The sequence below is a fragment of the Myotis davidii genome, unplaced genomic scaffold, assembly GCF_000327345.1.
Source record: "Myotis davidii unplaced genomic scaffold, ASM32734v1 scaffold259, whole genome shotgun sequence".
Taxonomy (NCBI): domain Eukaryota; kingdom Metazoa; phylum Chordata; class Mammalia; order Chiroptera; family Vespertilionidae; genus Myotis; species Myotis davidii.
Window position 1 is genome coordinate 1,866,952 of NW_006292687.1, and position 21,492 is coordinate 1,888,443.

The window sequence follows — 21,492 nt, forward strand, 5'->3', positions numbered from 1 at the left end:
ACACATTTATAAATTGCCTCAAAGGGACACCATTGGAACTCATCCTGAAATTCTTTGTGTCCTCAGATGGGTGATGTCTTCATCCAGCCCCCATTCAGGTCTTCCATATATTAAGAGAGGGGCATTTGAATGCTGACCCAGCTGCATACTCTAATCTTGTTATCTTGTTATCTTTGCAGTCACACACACATATTTAGAGGCAGATTGGAGCTGGGGACAAAGGAAAACTAACTTTCAACAAAAGACTAACTCCACAGCTTTTCCTGGTATAGAATTACAACTAGTCAAAGAGTTTCACAAACCCAATGTATGCCACAGGTGTTCTGCTGCGGTCGCATATGGATATCAGTGTACTAAAGGGAGGAATGATAGAAGATGATCCAACAGACTCCATAATACATTTAGATTGCTGTGTTATAGGCAAATACCAGTAAAGCAAGTACTCAGAATCTGAGGTAGATTATATTGATGGTGTCTGCTATTAAATGCATATAAGATCCAAGGAGGAAATTTCTCCCACAAGGATCTCTGATTTCATCTGGTAGCATAAAACAAGACTCCATTATTTTCTGTGGTTTAAACCTAATATAATTTAAGTAGAGACCCGATGCACAAAATTCGTGCAAGAGTAGGCCCTCACAGCCACGGCTTGGTCCGGAAGGTTATCCGGATGGTCATTATGCTGTTCTGCTGTTGGGTTGATTTGCATATTATGTTTTTATTATTATAAATTCTAGACATAGCTACTTGCTAATATTTGACAACACCCTGTCTTTTTTTCTCTCCTCACCATCTTTCAAAACAACCACATATAAAATAATGAAATAAAAAAGTATTTATGAAGCAGTAATTATGTGCACAGAGCCACTTTTCAGTGAGATAAAAATATCTAATTCCTGCCCCCAGCCCTCCAGACAGTACAGTCTAATAATGAAAATAATAACAAACATTACTTATCTAGTTACTGCTATGTGCAAGTCATTATGCTTAGTGTTTCCTTATAATCCTATTTAATCCTCAAATCAATCCTATATTTATTTTATACATAAGGAAACTTCACTGCTTAAGAGGTTCTGGTAGATTCTCATAGAGGCATAGTGATCAGCATATTGACTCAGAGTGCAGGTTTAGGCAGTCAGGAAGTGGAGTCCAGTTGCCTCTTAGGACCTTGGGCAAGTTCCCTAAACTCCCTGTGCTTCCGTGCTTCCGTTTTCTTATTTATAAAGTGAGAATAAGTGTACCATGGCTTGGGGTTCTTGCTCTAACACTAAGAACCCCACCTGTAATAAGGCGTGTGAAATCTTGAGCAGAGAAATTAAAGCATGTTTAATAAAGAGTCCACACAGCTAATGAGGAGCAGCACTTCAAGGTAAACCCCAGCACCTGATTTTGAAGCCCCTCCCACTGTCCTGTGGCCATGGGTCCAAGGAGGAGGACAAATCAGGCAGCAATGGATTCAAGTCCAGCTCCCCATTGAAAGCTCTGGGGGTGGGGGATGTTGACAAGGAATTACTAGTAAAACCTCTCTATGTCTTATTTAATCATCCACAATAATAATATCTATCTAAAAGTAGTACTGAGATTTGAGAAAACATGTGCTGTGCCTGGAACTGGTAGGCAATATATAACTGTTAACTTCTGCTCACTCTGGCCACTTTATCTACCCTCTTCTCCACAGACTTAGGGACACACAGATATATGTATGTGAAGAAAGTGAGAAGGGAGACAGAAAATAAGTTCTGAAGGGAATTAAAATTACTAAAGATTGGAAGGATTAGGGAAGTTCTCAGAGAAGAAAAACTGAGCTAAGTGTTGTTCAGGGTTGGCAGAGAAGGAAACAAGCAAGTAAGAGACAGGGCTGAGGCCTCAAAGTTGTGGGAAGGGATAGGTTGAAATGGAGATCACCACTGGGGTTCAGTTTTATGAACTCCAAAATTCATTCTAACAGAGTAGGAAGAATTTTTGAGCATCAAAGTATATGGAATTGGAATTAATCCTATAAGCAATGGAAAGTAGAGTCTTATGTGGGTGATTATAGGATAAATTCCATGAAAGATTCAGGAAGTTAGAGTTAGGAAATAGTATTATCTGTTTTCAAATTAGATTTTTACAACATATGAATCATGATGGATATTATAATAGAAACAAATAAGTTCAAGTAATAAATCATTCCCATACATGGCTCTTTATTCTTTTACATAATCTTGATTAAATTTCTTAGAGCACCCATATTTTTTAATGATTTAGGTTTGCATATTTTTCACATCTATCAATGGTACTATTTAACTTTTTTATATTACATATGTAATAAAAGTTAATGCAGTAATTAAAGTTTGACATTATGAGAAGGAAAAAGAACTTGATTGTTATTTATTAGCCATTGTTGCACAAAATGGCAATGGCAGTAAAAGGAGAAAAAGCTGAAGATAAATTTCATGGGAGAAGAGTGTCATTGTCCAGAAGGCTTACTGTCTGGCAATATTTGGCTTATAAAACTTTGGTAGAGCCCTGGGAAGTCTTTCTGTCTCTGTGTCACACAGGATGTGAGCAGTCTTGGAGTAATCTAAAATACCACACAAAAAGATAGGGAGTGGAAAACAGAGGAAGCTAAAGGAAACGGTAGCTTGAAAACATACAAATTTCATCTGGAAAAAGGTAATTAAAGGGTATCCTAACATATGATACAAAAATTGATAATTTCCTTGAGGATTTCTGATTTACTATGTTGTGGTTTAATTATTAGACAACAAAGCTTATGTTCCTTCGGAGTTAATGAGCTACTTCAAAGAAAGAATAATCTATATAGCAAATAATTAAATGATATTCATTTGTTCAATTATTCAGATTTACACTAATGCTTAGCACACAGTTAACACTAAAGTGTTTTTCTTAATTATTTTTTTTTTGTAAATTGAGTTATAATATTTGTTTAAAAGACAAATAAGGGATTCTCCTGATTTCTAGACCCATATGTCCAATTTTTGAATGGATGCCCACAGGAACCTTAAACTGGACTTATCCTATATGGAAATGCATTAGATTTTCCAACCTATTCCGCTTACTGTTTCTCAGCAAAGGGCACTGCCCCATTCATCCAGAAAAATAACTCTTCCAGGTATGTTTAATCGGTCTATCATTCAAACAAATTCTCTTTCTATAGTATTTAGCAATTCTATTTGTCCCTTCAAACCCCTGCTGCTGGAGTCTTATGTGAAGCCTTTGTTGCTTCATGCCTAGCCTTCCCACAGTAGTTTCCTACCAGGTATCTTTGCATGCAGTAATGCCACTTCATGTCTATTGCTTCATTTCTGCCAGTGGATTTTTTTTAAGTGAAGTTCTGAATATATCACTTCCCTCTAAAAAATCCTTTCATGATTATCCATGAGAAAATTTTAAATGTTTAGAATGCAAAATGGGCCATTGGTAATATGACCTTGGCCTTTCTCTTCATCCATCCTTTGGGCCTTCCACACCCTGCTCTCCACCTACACTGGATTAGTAGAAATTCCCAAATGTAGTATGTTGCCTGAGCCTGTGCAACTTGGGAGCATGCTGTTACCTTTGCCTGGAAGTCTCCACTGCCTCCAACCCCATGGGCATTATTAACGTACTTTTACTATTCAAGGATCGGGATTGCCTTCTTGGAAAAATACTCATGATTAACTATCATAACATTTAGTTTTCATCACTCAACTGTGAGATCCTTGAAAATAGAGTTTACCTATTTCAACTTTGTCCCAGTACTTAACTGCAGTGCAATTGCTTGTTAAATAAAAGTACAGAAGAATAAACAAATATATCTAGTACAGCCATTGTGGTTTTAAAGTTAAGAAAATTGAACTAGAAGTATTATTGTGATTTGTCTGAATTAATTTAATGAGCTAGTATCAGCTGTTATGATAACTCAGCTCTTTCTAAATGATCTTTCTATCAAACCCTGGACAAATTCCAGGTAGCTTATACTGTGCCATTGTTTATGAAAGGGAAGTACAGACTGTCTTTATTATTTCACATGCCAGGATTTACTGTCATCACTCAAGGCACAAGGCCCTAAATGGGAAATACATTTACTGTCATCATGTATGTCAATGATGGTTTTCCAGTTATCTCTTTATAATTCAATTTACACTCACTCCAGAGAGCTGGACTGCTATATTAGTAGTCTGTATTAGAATAACAAATGACAGAACACAACCCTAACCAATTAATCAGGCTGTATATTCTAGATTCAAACATTTTCCCCCCAATTCACCATACATTTAGTTGAATAATTTTAGAGCATCCAAGAATCCAGAATCACTCAAGGCACAAGGCCCTAAATGGGAAATACCAAACAGGATAGAAGAGATTTAATGGAGCAGAACACTGTTCATGTCCTTCACTGGCCTTTTGGTTTGGGAACCTTCACAACGAAATGAAGACCTGAAGATGTGGTTAAGTCTTGTTATTTTTATAGTAGTTTTGATGAAGTGTGAAAAGTCATGGAAGATGTGATATGAAAAAAGAATATGAGATAAGGGTAGTAAACTAGTAGCTAGGGTGCTCAGTAAGGCCTGATTATTCATATTCCTCTCAGCATCCCTCTTTGAACATAAAGGTGCTCCTTTCCAAGGTGCATAGAGAGGGCAGCTCTCACATGAGGGTCTTCTGACCTGCCTTAGGTGAGTCTGCAGAATTCAGTCCTTCCCACAAGCCATTTTTCAAATTTGTTCAGCTTAGAATAATCATATTGTATCATATTTTGGGATAGCTGTCTCAGAAAAGAATAAGAATATAAATTCTGATACAGACTAAAGATCCATGTCTATTACAACTTCCCTGGCAAATTAAATACATTCTAAAATTAAGCACTTTGGGACTCTTTCTGGTTATCATCAGCCATTCACATGAATGAGATGCCAGTAATTGGCTTCATTAATTATTATACTCTAAAAGGGGAGATAAAGAAAAAGATATATTTACCTACGGTAGGAAATGTTTGCAGAGTATCAACAGTGTTTTATTTACCTAGGGAGGTGGATTTTATCCTAAATGATAAAATACTTGAGAAATTATTGGTGAAAATATCTATTTTTCTTCTTTGTTTCATTGAGTACAAAATAAACTGTCAACAAAGAGCAAATAAGTAATGACTGGTAATATTGAGTTTTAATATCCTTCATTTCTTTTTGTGTCCCATCAATCATCCTTGAAATCATTCGGTGAAGAAGAATAGAATTTTTAATGTCCTAGAAAGCATCATTTCTTTCTGTTAGCAGAGGGTTTATGGGGAGAAAAAGAGGAAAGAAAACCCTCAACTAATGGAGAGCTGTGAGCATTGCGTTTTCCATCCTCCTCCCTGGTCTAGCGCCATTCCTCCAAAAAAGCAGCGCCATTTTCTGATCTATCTCTCAGCCCTCAAGTCTCAACCCTTTTTTAAACCAGCCTCTTCCTATATCTACACATGATGTTTCTGTTCAAGGAAAATAATGGGTGGAGAGAATCCAAGTCCTGGAGGCACAGGTTTGGCTTTGGCCTGGGCTGCTGAGCCCCATGCATTTGACATAAATAAGTTGAATTTTACTTTTGAGTTAGAAGCCACCAAATCACCATTGCTGGATTCTTCAGTGTCCCGAGAGAAAATAGAGTAGAACCACATTCACGTTAGAAATGCATTACTTAGAAAAAAAGGATGGTGGCATTAGAGTGGAGATTAGGATTACTTTGACCTAATTGCAGATTCAGCATTTTTTCAGTCTACACAAAAGTTCAACCTATTTAGGACTAAAAGCTGCAAAAAGAATGAAGGAGGGGTCTTCGGATGTTTTTGCGAAGATCCCATGAAGATCCCATTCTATCACCATTCTTAGTACCTCCCTATTACCTTGAACTGAAAATGATTTTATCATTTCTATTTGGAAGCATTCAGGTTGGGGGCCACTTCATCTTACTCAAGGTTTTCAACAAGGTGAAGAGCCTTCCTTGCTAAATATCGCAGGCTATAACTTCTCATGAGACTATTTCTGCTCCTCCACTCAATGCATCTTAGAAAATGTTTATAAATGTTAGTGCTGGTAGGGGAAAAAAAAACACATTATCAAATATTTTTACCTGAGTTTACATTATAAGTCAAGAGATAATATTATATTTATTAATTCCTCTATTAATTGAAGGAATAAATATTTCCCACTTTTCTATGCTATTTATTATTTAGCAACTGTCCATGTTTCATTCATGAAGAGCACACATTTTTAGTTCAGAAAGAGAAATTACTAAGAAGCAAGTAACACAATGGAAAGTATCTGGTTTTCGAGGCCTATGACCCCACCAGTTTGTTTCCTTGATAGATCTACAACTCAGATCAAGTTAATGCATGGGTTTTTTAAAAAATATATTTTTATTGATTTTAGAGAGAGAAAGGGAGAAGGAGAGAGAGATGAAAACATCAATGATGAATGAGAATCACTGACTGGCTGCCTTCTGCATGCCCCCTACTGGGGATCAAGCCCACAACCCAGGCATGGGGAATCAAACCATGACCTCCTGGTTCATAATTTGATGCTCAACCACTGAACCATGCCAGCCAGGAAATGCATGGTTTTAAAAACATTTGTGTTAAATTGTTCTTTAAAGTAATTTCAAAAGATTGGGTAACCAACTTACACATGATAAGGTTGATATCTAAAAATTTCATCCTAAATTTAAACTCATTTGAAGGATATAATTCTCAGCTTATTTTAAATGATACTGTTTTAAATAAAAATGTTATATTTTTATAAATATATTCATTGAGGCATAAAATACATAGTAACATAATACTCAATATTATCCTTTAACAACTACATGAATAAGTTCTTTGATAGTGGAAAATATGCTATTTTTCATATTCTGCCTCAAAATAGTATATTTTTTTATTTTTCCCCATACAACTTCAACCTAATGTAACATTTCTTTATTTTTAATAATTATTCTTTAATAATCTTACTTTTTTATGATGGTTTTCACCATCTAAGCTGCTATTTTTAAAAGATATATATTTTTATTGATTTCAGAGAGGGAGGGAGAAGGTGAGAGAGAGACAGAAACATCAATGATAAGAAAGAATAATTGATCAGCTGCCTCCTGCACACCTCACACTAGAGATTGAGCCTACAACTCAGGCATGTGTATATAAATATGTGTCCATTATGTGTGTGTATGTGAGTGTGTGTGTGTGTGTGTGTGTGTGTGTGTGTGTGTGTGAGTTTCCCTCTTGAATTCCCACCATATTCTAGAATGTAAGCATCTAGAGGCAGAGGTCCATTTTGTTCACTGGCATGTTCTAAGCACCTAAAGAGGATCTGGCACATAATAAATGCTTTTGAGTAGATGAAGGAAAGAATAAATGAATGAGTGAATGACAGGAATGGGGAGTGCTAGTGAGGAGGAATAGGTTTCAATTACAATTCAGTGATGAAAGAACACCTCCCAAAGGAGGTCACATGGAAATAATATTCTGAAAGAGGCAGTTATCTGGGGGAAGGGCATTCCAGCAGTGGGAACAGCACCAGCAAAGCTCTTCCTTTGGAAGTGTCATGGCTGGAAAGTTATGAAAAACTCCCAGAAATCCAGGGTGGATAGGAAAGGAGGACTAAAGAGAAGAGAGAATTAGAACAGAGATAACAGATCCTAATTGGATAATGAATTAGTGAAGATATTGAGGATAATGAGGTGAAGGAAGGAAGAGGTGTTGCAGAATGCTTAATCTGAGTGCAGCTTTGTCTTTCCTTCCTCCTCCTGATTTACAGACAACAGAACCCACATAGAGTTTAAGTAATTTCATCACGGTACCGCCACAAACCAAGTGAGGAGTGGGACGAAATCTTAGTGACCACACTCACATCGCATCTGTCCTACTCCACTGACAGGCCTTCAAGCCCCAAAGGGAAAGCAATCGCTTGCCAACCTCTATCTCTTTGTAGAGTATATTCTCCAGATTACTTCAGTTTAATACTTTCCTTAAATATCAAAGTTCTTCTTTTTCTTTTGGGGGACAGGGGAGGGTAGGAGTGTAAAAATGAATTAGTATGATTTTATACAATATTTTAACATTTTAAAAATTGTGTAGAAAATAACTCCTTTCTATCTATAATTTTCCTTTTTCATGACTGAAGTCTCAGCTCCTGGACAAATACCACTGACATTCCAAGGAGAGTGATGTATAATATTGTCAAATTTTTCATATAGGTAAATTTGATGGTTTAATACTGAATTATGCAAAACAAGAAGCAGTTGGTTTAAATTAAACTTTACAATGAAATAGTAAATTATCAGAATATCTGAATAATGAAATGGAAATTTAAATAAAAAAGCATATGCATGAAAAAGAAGAGTTCAATCAAAATGGGTTTGCTTTAAAAAATGAGTGTATGTAATCTCTCAACACTACTTTTGCATGAACATTGAAGATGCAATTGCCCATTATTTATTGTATGCATTTAATGAATATTTTATAAGGTCTGGGCAAGCACTACATTTACATAGGGTATGGCCACTAATAAAGGAGAAAGGCCTTTGATATAAAATCCATCAAGTTCTTCCTGATATTATCTGCAGCTTAAATGTTAAGTAAATGCTCATTTCTGTTGGGGTAAATAGTATTCCTGTTTGTTAACAAGGGTCATCCACTAACTGTAATACTTTTAGAAATCGAAAAGGCAGAGGCTGAGTCCACCAAATATCCTTTATTTTCATCCCTAATTAGTTTTGTTAAAATTACAGTACATGACTCAAATCTATGACTACCTTCTAACCTATGAATGCCTTCTCTACTTGTGTTTCTCTCTGCACTTTCTCTGTATCCATAAAGACAATGAAAGACAAACAGACATAAAGAAAAGCATTTACATGCATGGAGCATGACAAAACTCCTATCACTATTTCTTACTCCAGATTTTTTGTGATGGCCACAAAGTTGACCTAAAATTTTTTTAAGTCATCTTACCGATCACTTCAGACATATTCTTAGGTAGAGAATTAATTTTTAAATCTATAAAATTATACATAGATTTCCACTCTGTTGATTGCTATAACTTAAAAAGGTTAAACAAGTATGACCTTTTGTAATACCTTTTTGAGGTGCTCAGCAAAACTTAAAAAATGCTTTATTTTAAAAAAAATTCCAAGGATGTAAGCCTATACATCACCAAATGAATAAAAGTTAGTCTCCAGTTAGGCTGCTCATATTTAGCAGATGTCTTATCATTAACTTTATAGATATTTAGGAGAGATTTTTAAAAACTGGTTTGTTTTACATGATATCTCTGGAAAGAGAAATGGTCCTGAGATGTCCTATCAGGCATCCACTTTGTAAAAACACAAAAGAAACTCTTACAAATCAATGTTTCTAAAATTATCTTTGAAGTTCTGGAACAAGGCTCAGCTGGCTCTCTCTTCTTTGGTTTTGTCTCAGTGGTAGATCAGAAGATTTGAGAATAGAAGGGCTTTTTCAATTATACAATAAGCAGCAGGTTTCCATTAAAGCACAAAGTCATCATCTAAATGTATGCTAGGTGTTCTTATAAATAAGTATAACAGGTAGATCTTTGACTGATTCATTTATTTCTGATATTAGCTGTGTGATTCTGAAGTCTAATGTAAAATATATTTATCAGTTAGTAAAGTGCTTATTTATTTTCCTTAAGTGTGTTCCAAACTTCTTCAGCCTTCCAAATGCTTTCCTAAGCTTATGGTAATTAACTTAGCCCATAATTATACACAATGTTTTCTAACCCTTCTTGGTAGCGTCCATGACTATCAAGAATTTCAATGTGTTGATCGAGTAGTATGACATTGGTGCAGAGATGTGGATCATTACTAACATTGTTAAGGAAAATCACAGCTGGGCAGTAATTAAAACATTCAAATTATACTTATATAAGAGCTATTGCAATGGGGGAAAGAGACCTCAGTTTAGAACTGGTCTCAGTTCCAACTGCAGCAGGGACAACTGGGAATTGAAAGCCAAGAGGCAGGCTGGGGGTTAGTGGATGGAAATTACTTAGAGGAAATAACAGGTATAGGGGCATTCTGGTTAATTGGACTTAGTAGGATACTTCCTGAAGGTAGGCCAGGTAAACAGAGGACACTAAAGGGAGATTGGGGAATGATACCACTGGTGATGAGATATCTAGTGTGGGGAATTCACTCTAACCTGACTCAGTGTTATTCTTGCTAAACTGGGTGAAGCAGAGATGAACACAGAACCTAAAGTCAAGACCTTGTTCAGAGGAAGGTTTAGAGGAGCCTGACACAAGTTTGGTTAAGGAGAGAGTCTCTCTCTCTCTCTCTCTCTCTCTCTCTCTCTCTCTCTCTCTCTCTCTCTCTCTCTCTCTCTCTCTCTCTCTCTCTCTCTCTCTCTCTCTCTCTCTCTCTCTCTCTCTCTCTCTCTCTCTCTCTCTTTCCTCTCTCTCTTTCTCTCTCACACACACACACACACACACACACACACTAAAAGGAAGAGAACTATTATATACTAACTTTTTTCCAAGTTTGTTTCTTTACTTCAGAATGCCCTTATCTCCTAGTAATGAAATTTTACACAAGGGAACTTTACAAAAGAAACATTGAAAATGTATCATAAATGTATATATTAAGAAGAATGTGGAGAATTTAGAGGATATACCAAAAAAGTAATGAAAATTAATAAAATGCTCTAAATAACATGAATTAGACAAAATAAAAGGGACTTAAACACTTCCAACTGTGAACAGCTAGAGATAATAACTCATATAATCTATCTATCTATCTATCCATCTATCTATCATCTATCTATCTATCTATCTATCTATCTATCTATATATCTATCTATCTATCTATGTTAGCCAGCAGGGGGGTTAGTGAGGGACAAACAACTGAACATCAGGCTGCATGGGGCGACCAGGCCAGCAGAGGGGTTAGTGAGAGACAACGAATGGATGACCCAACAGGCTGCGTGGGGTGACCAGGCCAGCAGGGGGTGGGGGCAGTAAGAGGCAGGCAGGCAGGTGAGCAGTTAGGAGCCAGTGGTCCCGGATTATGAGAGGGATGTCCGACTGCTCGCTGAGGCCTGATCCTGGGCCTCAACCAGCAGTTGGATATCCCCCTAGGGGTCCCAGATTGGAGAGGGTGCAGGCTGGGCTGAGGGGACCCCTCCCTCAGATGCACAAATTTCGTGCACCAGGCCTCTAGTACTAAATAACTAATACAGACTTCAGAGATGTTTTTGTTTTAAAGATGAGGAAGCTAAGTCCCAGAAAATGTATAAGATCTTTAGTAAAAAGATCAATAACTAATACCAACTGTTTAACCAGAACAAGCCAAGAAGATTCTACATCTGGTTTATATTCCCATTATATCAAGAGCCTTATTTTTCCCAGCTGACATGGCTCAGTGGTTGAGCATTGACCTATGAACCAGGAGGTCATACATGGTCCGTTCCTGTCAGGACAAATGCCTGGGTTGTAGGGTCAATCCCCAGTGTGGGGCATGCAGGAGGCAGTTGATCAATGACTCTCTCTCTCATCATTGATGTTTCTCTCTCCCTCCCTCCTTTCTCTCTGAAATCAATTTAAAAATATATTTTTTTAAAAGAGCCTTATTTTTACTTCAGTGCAAGGTTTGTTGAAATACACTTCAAATTTGGACATATTTATTTCTGGCATTGTTTTCACTTTTTTCTTATAGAACTTTCTCTTATTATCATCATTTTTGTGGTTAATGCTGTGTAATTAGTCACCCTCAGAAATAAATTGCTCACTAGAACCTATTACAAATTGATGGGAGTACCATGGTGACTACCATATTGAAGAATTGGTGAATTTTTATTAAATTGAATTTATTTTTTTTCCAGCAATGACAATGCAGTTTATTAGCCATCAGTTCCCTGATTACCATGATCCCACTATTGGTGAGTAAAACATTCTTTTCTCCTTTAGCTCAAATAAAGATACTCTAAATAAATGGCTTACAAATATTATTGATATCAGTGGAGAATAAGAAATATATTTTATACCATGACTCAGCACATACACACATTAATATATAACATGTAAGCCACCAAAATTATAGCTTCAAGAAACAGTATTTGTCCTTACTTCTTGCCATGCATTCTCATCTTTTCCATTCTATTCCATTTCTTTCTGATAAATGATGGTTGGAATACATTAACTTTATTTTGATTTCAGGATCCACTAATGGATATCTATTGCATTTAAAAAACTGTGCTCTGGATAATAAAACTGACATGGTTGTGTGCTTTTTATTTGGTCATTTTCTCACTTTATCAGTTTCTGGATCTTGTAGTACACAAGTAGTTTACCATGCTAGTGGTGCATTTGGAAAGAACTCGAGGTATAGATGTAATTTTGTTTACCCTCCTCATTTTGCAGATGAGGAAACTGAGACTCAATGAGTCAAATTATTGTTAGAGTCAAAAAATCCAGTCATGTTTCATTCTTCCATGCAATTTTCTTTTTATCACAAGTGCAGGAACATCGCAATTGGGAACACCTTTTCTTCCTCAATCAAAGCAGAAAATATGTCTGAAAACTGCTTTACTAATCATTCAAAGAGCCACTTTAAAGAATCAGTTGAAAATTTCCAAGCACAATCTGTCATAGAATTCTTTGTCTGGAAACGCATTGGTATTGAACACATACCAAGCATTATGTCATGGCATAGAAAAACAAATAGCTTCTGGACCCCTCATGGTTTAGATTGTGAGTTCCTTTGACTACTCCTCACCCTTTCACCCTTTTACTTTAGTTGGTCTGAATATCTCCTACCCTTACAATGGGTGTGATCCTCATTTAGCAATTTTAATTCAAAGTCTTACTGTGTATGTAAAATGCTATTCTGTAAATAATTATCTTGTATATCTTCCTGCAAATCTTCCAGGATATTTGCTTGAATACTACTGCTGAAATAAATGAAATGTACTCATTTTTAAATGTCCCATGACTTATCAAGATCTCTTCATCAGTTGAACTGAATTAGTAAAATTTAAGTGCAAGCAATTAATATGCTGTTCATCAGAAAGCACTTCCTCAAAGAGTTGACTTTTGTTTCTGAAGCAAAAATTATCAGTTTGTAAAGTTTTAGAAGCGATTAACTACAGTCCATGTTTGCTAATCCTCTAAATCCATTTTCTTATTATCTCAATTCTGGAATGTTGATAACTTTGCATACCTATTATGACTTATAGAAGATAAGAAATCTCTGGGCAAATGCTCTGAATCTTTTATTGTGTTGGAAAATTCAACTGTATATTATTTAGGAAATCACAAATCACTCTGTTCATCATTTTCCATCATTGTTTAAGCTTTATATGCAATGGTATTTAAAAAACCTACCTTTTGCTTACTAGACTCTCATGTCAATGGCTTGCATAGGGCAACATATGTGAATACACATAAATATCTCTTTCAAGAGGAATAAAGTAGAAGAATATGATGATTCCTTTAGATATCCATGAGGCACATCCATCATTTGAGATTCCATACTCACAAAGGGCTGAAGTCATATCTTAACATGGCTCTAAGTAAAATAGCTTTAGAAGAAGTTTGAAAATGGAGACAGAGCACTTGATTACCTTAAATTCTATTTTCCCATCATTTCATTTCTCGGCATCTCTGATGGAAATAGAGGTTAACAATTTTCCACTGGTATCCTGTTTCAGGAATGTGAAAGTCCCAAATAACTCACTTTTCTCCTGCTCAAGCTACATAACTATAACTCAGTCTGGCTGACTTAACGGCCCCTCAAGAGGAATGTCCTATTACTACATTTTGAAAATACTACAAATTAGAGAAGAATACACCTATCAAGGATACTTATTTCATGATTTATATAATAAATGACTATTTTTCAATTCCGGTTCAGATCTATTTGTCATCCTGCTGAGTGAGACTTTGAATAGTTTTTCTCTGAAATCTTTGAAAGATTTGTATGGTTGTATTATCTCTCTAGATTCAGCTTACAATTATTTTTCTTTCAAATCTACATAAATTCAAAAAATATAGTTTCCCTTTAGCCATGAGAAGAATTAGGCATATCATCTGGTACCAATATTCTTTCCAAAGAAGTAATTGCTCCCCTTAAGTAGGAGCAACATTTTCAGTCAGTAACCAATGGGTCTAGCTTCTGCAAATCCACAGAAAATACCTACGAAGGGAACATTGAAGGTATTCATTCTATTATTCCATGTGATGAAATGCCACTTAAAAATTAAATTAAGTTCATGCTAAAGGTATCAAATATGAATAAATTCAAGGTTTAGTTTTATTTTTAAAATATCCTATTTCTAAGTATTAAAAGTTGTGTTAAGTACACTTTGCTTTTTCTATAGTAAAATAATTATGGAAATAAAAAAAATGACGAAAGGCCTTGATGTCCAACCTTTCATACTAATAAACACACATGTCACTTTTAATTAACAGTAAATCATTAGAGGTAAGCATTGTATGCAATTCAATTAGCCAACAATATTTAAATGCCTGGTATTTACAAAGGAATCTGTTTATCCTCTAGAACTAAATTAGCCTTTGAGGAATTTTTATTGCAGGAAGAGGACTTAAAACAAATATACAAATATTTATATCTTTGAAGTCAGTTATTACTATAAGAAAGAAGCAAACTGTTACGGAGTTTTGAAAGAATGGAATGACAGTTTAGTGACCCTCTCTTAAGCTTTATTTATTGTGATTTAGGATCACAGCTTCCTATATGTTTTAAAAGCTAAGAAATTCTGGCTCTCTAGAATTCAAGATTCTTTGGGAAGAATTTTCAGAGAAGTTTGGACTTCTTAAAGACCTTTGAGACAATGACCGAGATAAGTTTGTTTTGCTATATACTTTTAATCATATTGTAACTTGCTTGAAATTAGAAATCTTATTGTATATAATTCTAATTTAATATGAATTAGATTTCACGGTGTTGATATTTTCTGCTATAGAATATGGTGTCCTTTTCCCCAGGTTCTAATTTGTGGACTGCATATTTAATTCAAATTATTATTTATTAATACCTCCTTTCATTGAGAATTATTTCTGTTCATGTTCACTGATAATCAAATGAATGCAAACATAGAAAGTAAGCATATAAAACCAGGTCGCTCCACTTGGCAATTTAATACAGAAGGAAACAAGGTATGATCTCAAATAGCATGTCCTGAGTAATACTTGATGAGCACTAATACTTGATGAAAAATTCTGAACCATGAAGGATGTGCGTTACCTCTCAGTTACAGAGCATTATAACTTTGATTACATCATGTGTGTAATTGGTGTTTATCTCTCACTCTTCTCAAACCGTTACTGTTGCCCCCTTCCTTCACAAACCTATAAAACTTTACATTCACCTACTATGTGTTAGTTCCCATGCTACACACCAGATATAGAAAGATAAAAACACAATCTGTGACTTCAATACATTTCAGGTTGGTTTGGAAAATTAATAAGTATACAAGACCATGTGATGTGTTCACTGGGAAAAAAAGCACAAGATGCTGAAGGAGGACAATGAAGGCACATCTTGCATGACCTGAAGGGACATGAAGTACATGTAGAATAGATGTCCTTTGCACTGAGTTTTGAAAGATGCATAGGAATTAGGCAAGTGAAGAGGAAGTAAGAATAGATATTCTCAGAAGAACAAAAAACATAGGCACCCAAGTAAGATAATGCAACATGTAACTAAGATGGGAAATTTTGGGAACCAGAAGTTCTAAGGATGAAATAAATGACACAATATGCAGGTTGGCAAGAGGAAGGAAAAGATTTGCCAGATCTTTAAAGAGTGTATAGGACCAGCTAAGCGTTTAGATAGAGATAGTTCTGTACTTTTCTCTGAGATAAAAATGAATATTGCTGGCAGCCTACTTAACTTTCACATTTATTTTATTTTATTTTTATTTTTTTTAAATATATTTTATTGATTTTTTACAGAGAGGAAGGTAGAGAGATAGAGAGTTAGAAACATCGATGAGAGAGAAACATCGATCAGCTGCCTCCTGCACACTCCCCACTGGGGATGTGCCCGCAACCCATGTACATGCCCTTGACCGGAATCGAACCTGGGACCCTTCAGTCCGCAAGCCGACGCTCTATCCACTGAGCCAAACCGGTTTCGGCTTAACTTTCACATTTGGATAGATCCAAGGCAGACAAAAGTGAACATGCCCCGACTTTAAATAATAACTGGTTATCCCTACTAGACTTTACTTCCTTCAGGTTTCTTTATCATAGTAAAGCCCTTAAGTTACCAGGATCTCATGCCAGAAACTCAAGAGAAGTCCTTGATAGCTAGTTCAACTTCTATATTACGTCATTCATCAAACTTTGTTGTTTCTACCATCTAAAAATATCTTGAATCTGTCCCCAACTTCCCTTAATTTCTTCTGCCTTCTTATTCTAAGCCATCTCCATTTCCAGTTTGGACTGGTTTTTCTAATTGGTTTTTATACAGGGTCCAGAAATATCTGTATACACACAAATTTGCACTGCTAAACAGTTCCCAATGTTAACAGAATAAAATTCTAAGAATAGAGTGAAAATTCTCATGGTCTTGTTACTTTCATTTTCACACTTGCTACCCACCACCCCTTTGGGTGGCTTCAACTACATCTGCCTTCTTTTAGATTCACAAACTAGCCAAGCCCCTTTCCGCCTTAGGACATTTTTGCACCTATTTTAACTCCGAATGCTCTTTACCTCTCCACCCTCCATTTTGCCTATTTAACTTGTGCTTCGATCAAATTTCAGCTTAAATATTACTTCCTCAAAAAGTCCCTTTGAGAGTAGTATTATAAGTGAAATAAGTCAGACAGAGAAAGACAAATACCATATGATTTTACGTATATGTGGAATCTGAAACAAAATAAACAAACCAAATAGAAACAGACAACAGACTAACAGTTGGGAGTGTAGGAAGACTGCATGAAAAACATGACAGTATTGAGCAGTATAAATTGGTAGTCATAGAACAGTCACAGAGATGAAGATTACAGTATAGGGAATATAGTCAATAATATTGTGATAACTATTTACGGGGCCAGGTGGGTACTTGAAGCATCATGGGGCCACTTTGTAAAGTATATGACTTTCTAACCACTTTGCTGTGCATCTGAAATTCATACAGAATGATATTGAATGCAAATTGTAATTGAAAAATAAAAATAAATAAAAGAAAGCCCCCTTTGGCTTCCCAAAATAAGACCTCTTTCATGCATTCTGTCAGAACCTTAAATATTTCCTTAATATCATTTATCTTTATGTAATTAAATAATTATTTAGTTAATTATACTTTTAATTAAAGAGTCATGAGAGTAGGAACCCCCAATATATAATTCACTAGTGTTTCCCCAGACCTTTTCAGAATGCCCGGCATATTGTAGTGCTGAATAAATATTTGTTGAATAAAAAAATTGGGTGAAAAAATATTTCTAGCAAAACATTTACCATTTTTAGATTTTTCTACAGTTAATTTTTGAGTCCTAGAAAGCAACTGTGTGCTAGTTAGTGTTCTTTTGTAGAAATTCCCTATTATATTAATGGCTATTTCTTAACCTAAAATAGTTACCAAAAGAAACTTTCCTTGAAAAATTAAAAGCACTATGCATGCATACATTATTATGTCTTCTGCTTTCTAATTTTATTCTCATCTCCTGCTTCTTCCTCATTTCTTATTGATCTTCCCCGCTTAATTTTATTTCATCATTCTTAAGAGATGATTGTATGTCTTTATCTGGAGTCCAATTGTCTCTTTTTCTGGTTGCATTAGGATGACTTCAGGTCATTATGTAAGTATAGCACACAATCTGATTAGAGTAAACTGGCCGTAAGGACCTATTCAATAGTTTCTTTGGGTTGCTTTTCTTGCAGAAGAAAACAAACAAACAAAAACAACCCCCACAAGACTGCTTTGACAAACAGTACAGTAATCGGTGATCACTTTATGAATTTACTTGGCCATACATTTATTCAGTACCCACAGTGCCCAGAAATTCATATGACCAACAATTTTCAAGCGGTGCCTACATAACCTATTTTCAAGGAACACATACTCTTGTAATTGATTCAGCCATGAATGCTTTTCCTTGTTCAGTGATTCAGACCTCCCATTTCACTTACTAGCCATGAATACCGCATAATACACTCATGTGAAAGATTTATATTCTTCCTGAGCAATTGGTAAGAACTGTAACTAGCTCAACAGGAAAAGAATAAAATGCCATATCTGTAAAAACAGCAATGTTCTTATAGTTAGTCATTTAATAGAGTTTTCAGATAGTACCATAACCATGGAAACATTCAGTTAACTATCTGTGATGTTGACTATATTCATTAGCTAATTAAAATTATCTGTGGTTGCCCTGGCTGATGTGGCTCAGTTGGTTGGAGCATCATCTCATATACTGAAAGGTTGGATTCCTGGTCAGGGCACATACCTAGGTTGCACGTCAGTCAGGGCATGTATTGGAGACAACTTATCAATGTTTCTCACATTGATGTTCCTCTCTTCCTTCCTCTCTCTCTAAAATAAATAAAAATATATCCTTGCATGAGGATTTAAAAAATAATAAATAAAATAAAATTATCTTTGGTCAAACTAAACAACTAAAGACATATACCAATTCTAGATATGGGTGCCCTTGAGGACAATAGTGTGCCTACAATAGAAGCACTTCTCAACATTTTCTATACTTATTCAATGATTATGAGTGGGCACTTAGTATGAAGTCAAATACCTGATAGTTATACTTTGTCTCTTTTTAGTAGTTAATTTTTAAAGACATTGTAAGTACTCTATTGGCTCTTAATGAGCATTCTTGCATAGCAATTAGAATGAGGGGAAAAATATTCATACCGGTATGTACTAAAAAGTGGCCATTATTGCTGACAAATGCAATTTATGAGATAAAATTATTTTAAGCATATCTTAAAAGAGCTAACAAAATTTACATTTACTTTCCCTAATTCATGCATGTGTTGGATTTTTTAAAAAGGACAGTATAAAATATTCCACATAGGAAATCATGTAGAACTATAACATACATCTTGGTATTTTCAATTTTTTTAGTGGTATTTAGATTAATTTACCCAGTGTCATATGTTTACAAATTTGTTGAACTAGAATCTAAATCCATATTTATTTGACCCAAAGTCGGAGCATTTAACTACTGCCTCCTAATTTATGGCCTCTTCAAAGTGAATCTTTGTCATTAGCCATGGCTGATTCTGCTTAATACTTTTCATTTAACTAGTGTAATTCTAACTACTATGTTGAAATGATTTCTGGAGAATAAAGAGGTCAGCTCTTTGACATTTCATATCAAAGTTGTCCATATCAGCATGCATTTACTCAGCATGAAATGAAGACATGGAGAGAGACATTTAGGTAAGTTTGATTCATGTAAATAATGAAATGAACATGTCATACATATGTCCATGTTCTACAATTTGCTTTCTTTGATTAAAGACAGTCCCAGGGAGTGCATTCTCACTGGGACAAAGATAGATGGAAGCTAAAATTAGCTATGTGGAAAATCAATTTGAAAACTATCAAGCACCAAACCAATGCGAGCAACTATTTTTCTATTAAAAGACAGTTCTAAATATTTTATTTGATTAGTCATGTGATAATAACAGTAATTAAATTCTCCAGACATGTATTTTATCTATGAAGGTCAAAGTTATTTGCCAAGTTATTTTGGGTTAGAAGAATGCCCTGAATAGATTCATCTTTGTGCTTACGTGGCTATCTGAATATTTTATATATTAAAGAAAAACCTCATTCTGTTTTTATTCAGAAGCTACATAGTAGCAGTTTAAAAAGTCAATCAAAGAATTTGTATGCATATATGCATAACCCATGGACTCAGACAATAGGATGGTGAAGGCCAGGGGTGGGGGTTAAGGGCGGGCTAGGAGGGGTCAATGGGGAAAAAGGGAAAGTATGTAATGCTTTCAACAATAAAGATTTTTTTTAAAAAATCAATATTTCTTTTTCTAAGGTCCTATGGAAAAAGACATGCAGGTTATGATTTTTACAATAGTTTTCTTAAATATATTTTGCATACTCAAAACTGTAAACCTACTTTTGTCCATCTCTGTATATGTCATGCATCTAGGAAAAGTGAAACCTTCCTTAATCAGAACCAAATGAACTAATTTAAAGATTCTCGCCAGTGGCTATATGAGACCAGAGTGGACCATTGTAAGAAAAGCCAGGGCTATAATGATCAGTATGTGGTTGGTGATGTAGCCTTAAACTTTTAATATGTTGGCATGTGTTATATATGTTAGCCTTATCCCAACTATATTAATTTTTCAAGTTGTATATTTCCATTGAGTTATGCTTTTATCTCTATCCTCTCTTCACTCTAATCCTTTTAAAGAGTTGTATATGCTAGTTATTTGCATTTTCCAAATTACTGTTCACTCATTTTTAAATTATTTTTTTTATTGTTGACAGTATTACGGATGTCCCCTAATTCCCTCCCATAGAGGGATACCTCAATCTAATTAGTTAATATATACCATTTATGCTATATTATACATATCATATTTGTTTTCATATACAATTTTATTATAGTTATTTCTAGGTTAATTGGATGACCTATGGATAATTAATTTTAACAATTTCCTAAGGATGGACAACTTATTTATTTGTGGTTTCTCTCTTATGTAAACAATACTGCAATAAATATCCTCCTTAGGCTAAAACATGTGTTTCTATAGGGTACACACTGATAAGTATAATTGCTAGGTTATAAGTCATATGAATTTTACATTTTAATAAAAATTACAAAATTACCCTCTGAGGAGACATATAAAATTCCATGACAGCACATGATGTAATTTTTATAGCTTTCCCAACACTTAATGTTTACATTTAAAAAAAATCTTTGCCAAATGAATGAAATATTATATCTCATTTTTGGTTATTTGAAACATTTTAGATATGAAATATGACATACAGAGTGTACAAAATGAGAAGCACCGCTCACTAATTTATCACACAGTAACAGCTCATATAACTAGCACACAGCCAAAACAGTGTACACTGTCAGCATCTCAGAAGCACCTCGCATGTCACCTACCAAAAACTGCACTCTCTACAACCCCAGATTGTCTTTGCTTTTCTTAATGGTGTTAAAATGAAGCAAGCATCCTGAAGCATTTAGTATAGTTTTGACCATTTTGTAATACTTATGCAAATGAAATAGTTCAGTCTGTATTATTCTGCATCTGGTCCCTTACATTCACCATTATGTTTGTGAAATTTATCCATGTTATTGCATATAGCTGTAAAAATAGTTAATTTTTGTTTATTCTACGGCACTGTGCAGATTATTGAATGTTCTATTGCTATCTATATAAGTAACATGTATGAGAATTTTCCACCTTAATTAGATTTTTTCTTCTTCTTAATAGATTAGTCTAATTCATTTTTTAGTCTAATACACGTTTCCTTTGTTTAGTGGTATATATGGAC

At 35.0% G+C, this 21,492-nt stretch overlaps 1 protein-coding gene across 1 annotated transcript in view; it reads left to right on the plus strand.

Annotated features, from left to right (window-relative positions):
• The window catches only part of RIT2 (Ras-like without CAAX 2), a 254,256-nt gene that overhangs the window by 46,661 nt on the left and 186,103 nt on the right, over positions 1–21,492 (plus strand). Inside the window, exon 2 of the mRNA XM_006766108.2 lies at positions 11,849–11,905. Within this exon, the coding sequence (XP_006766171.1) occupies positions 11,849–11,905 (57 nt within the window). The remainder of the gene's footprint in view (positions 1–11,848; positions 11,906–21,492) is intronic.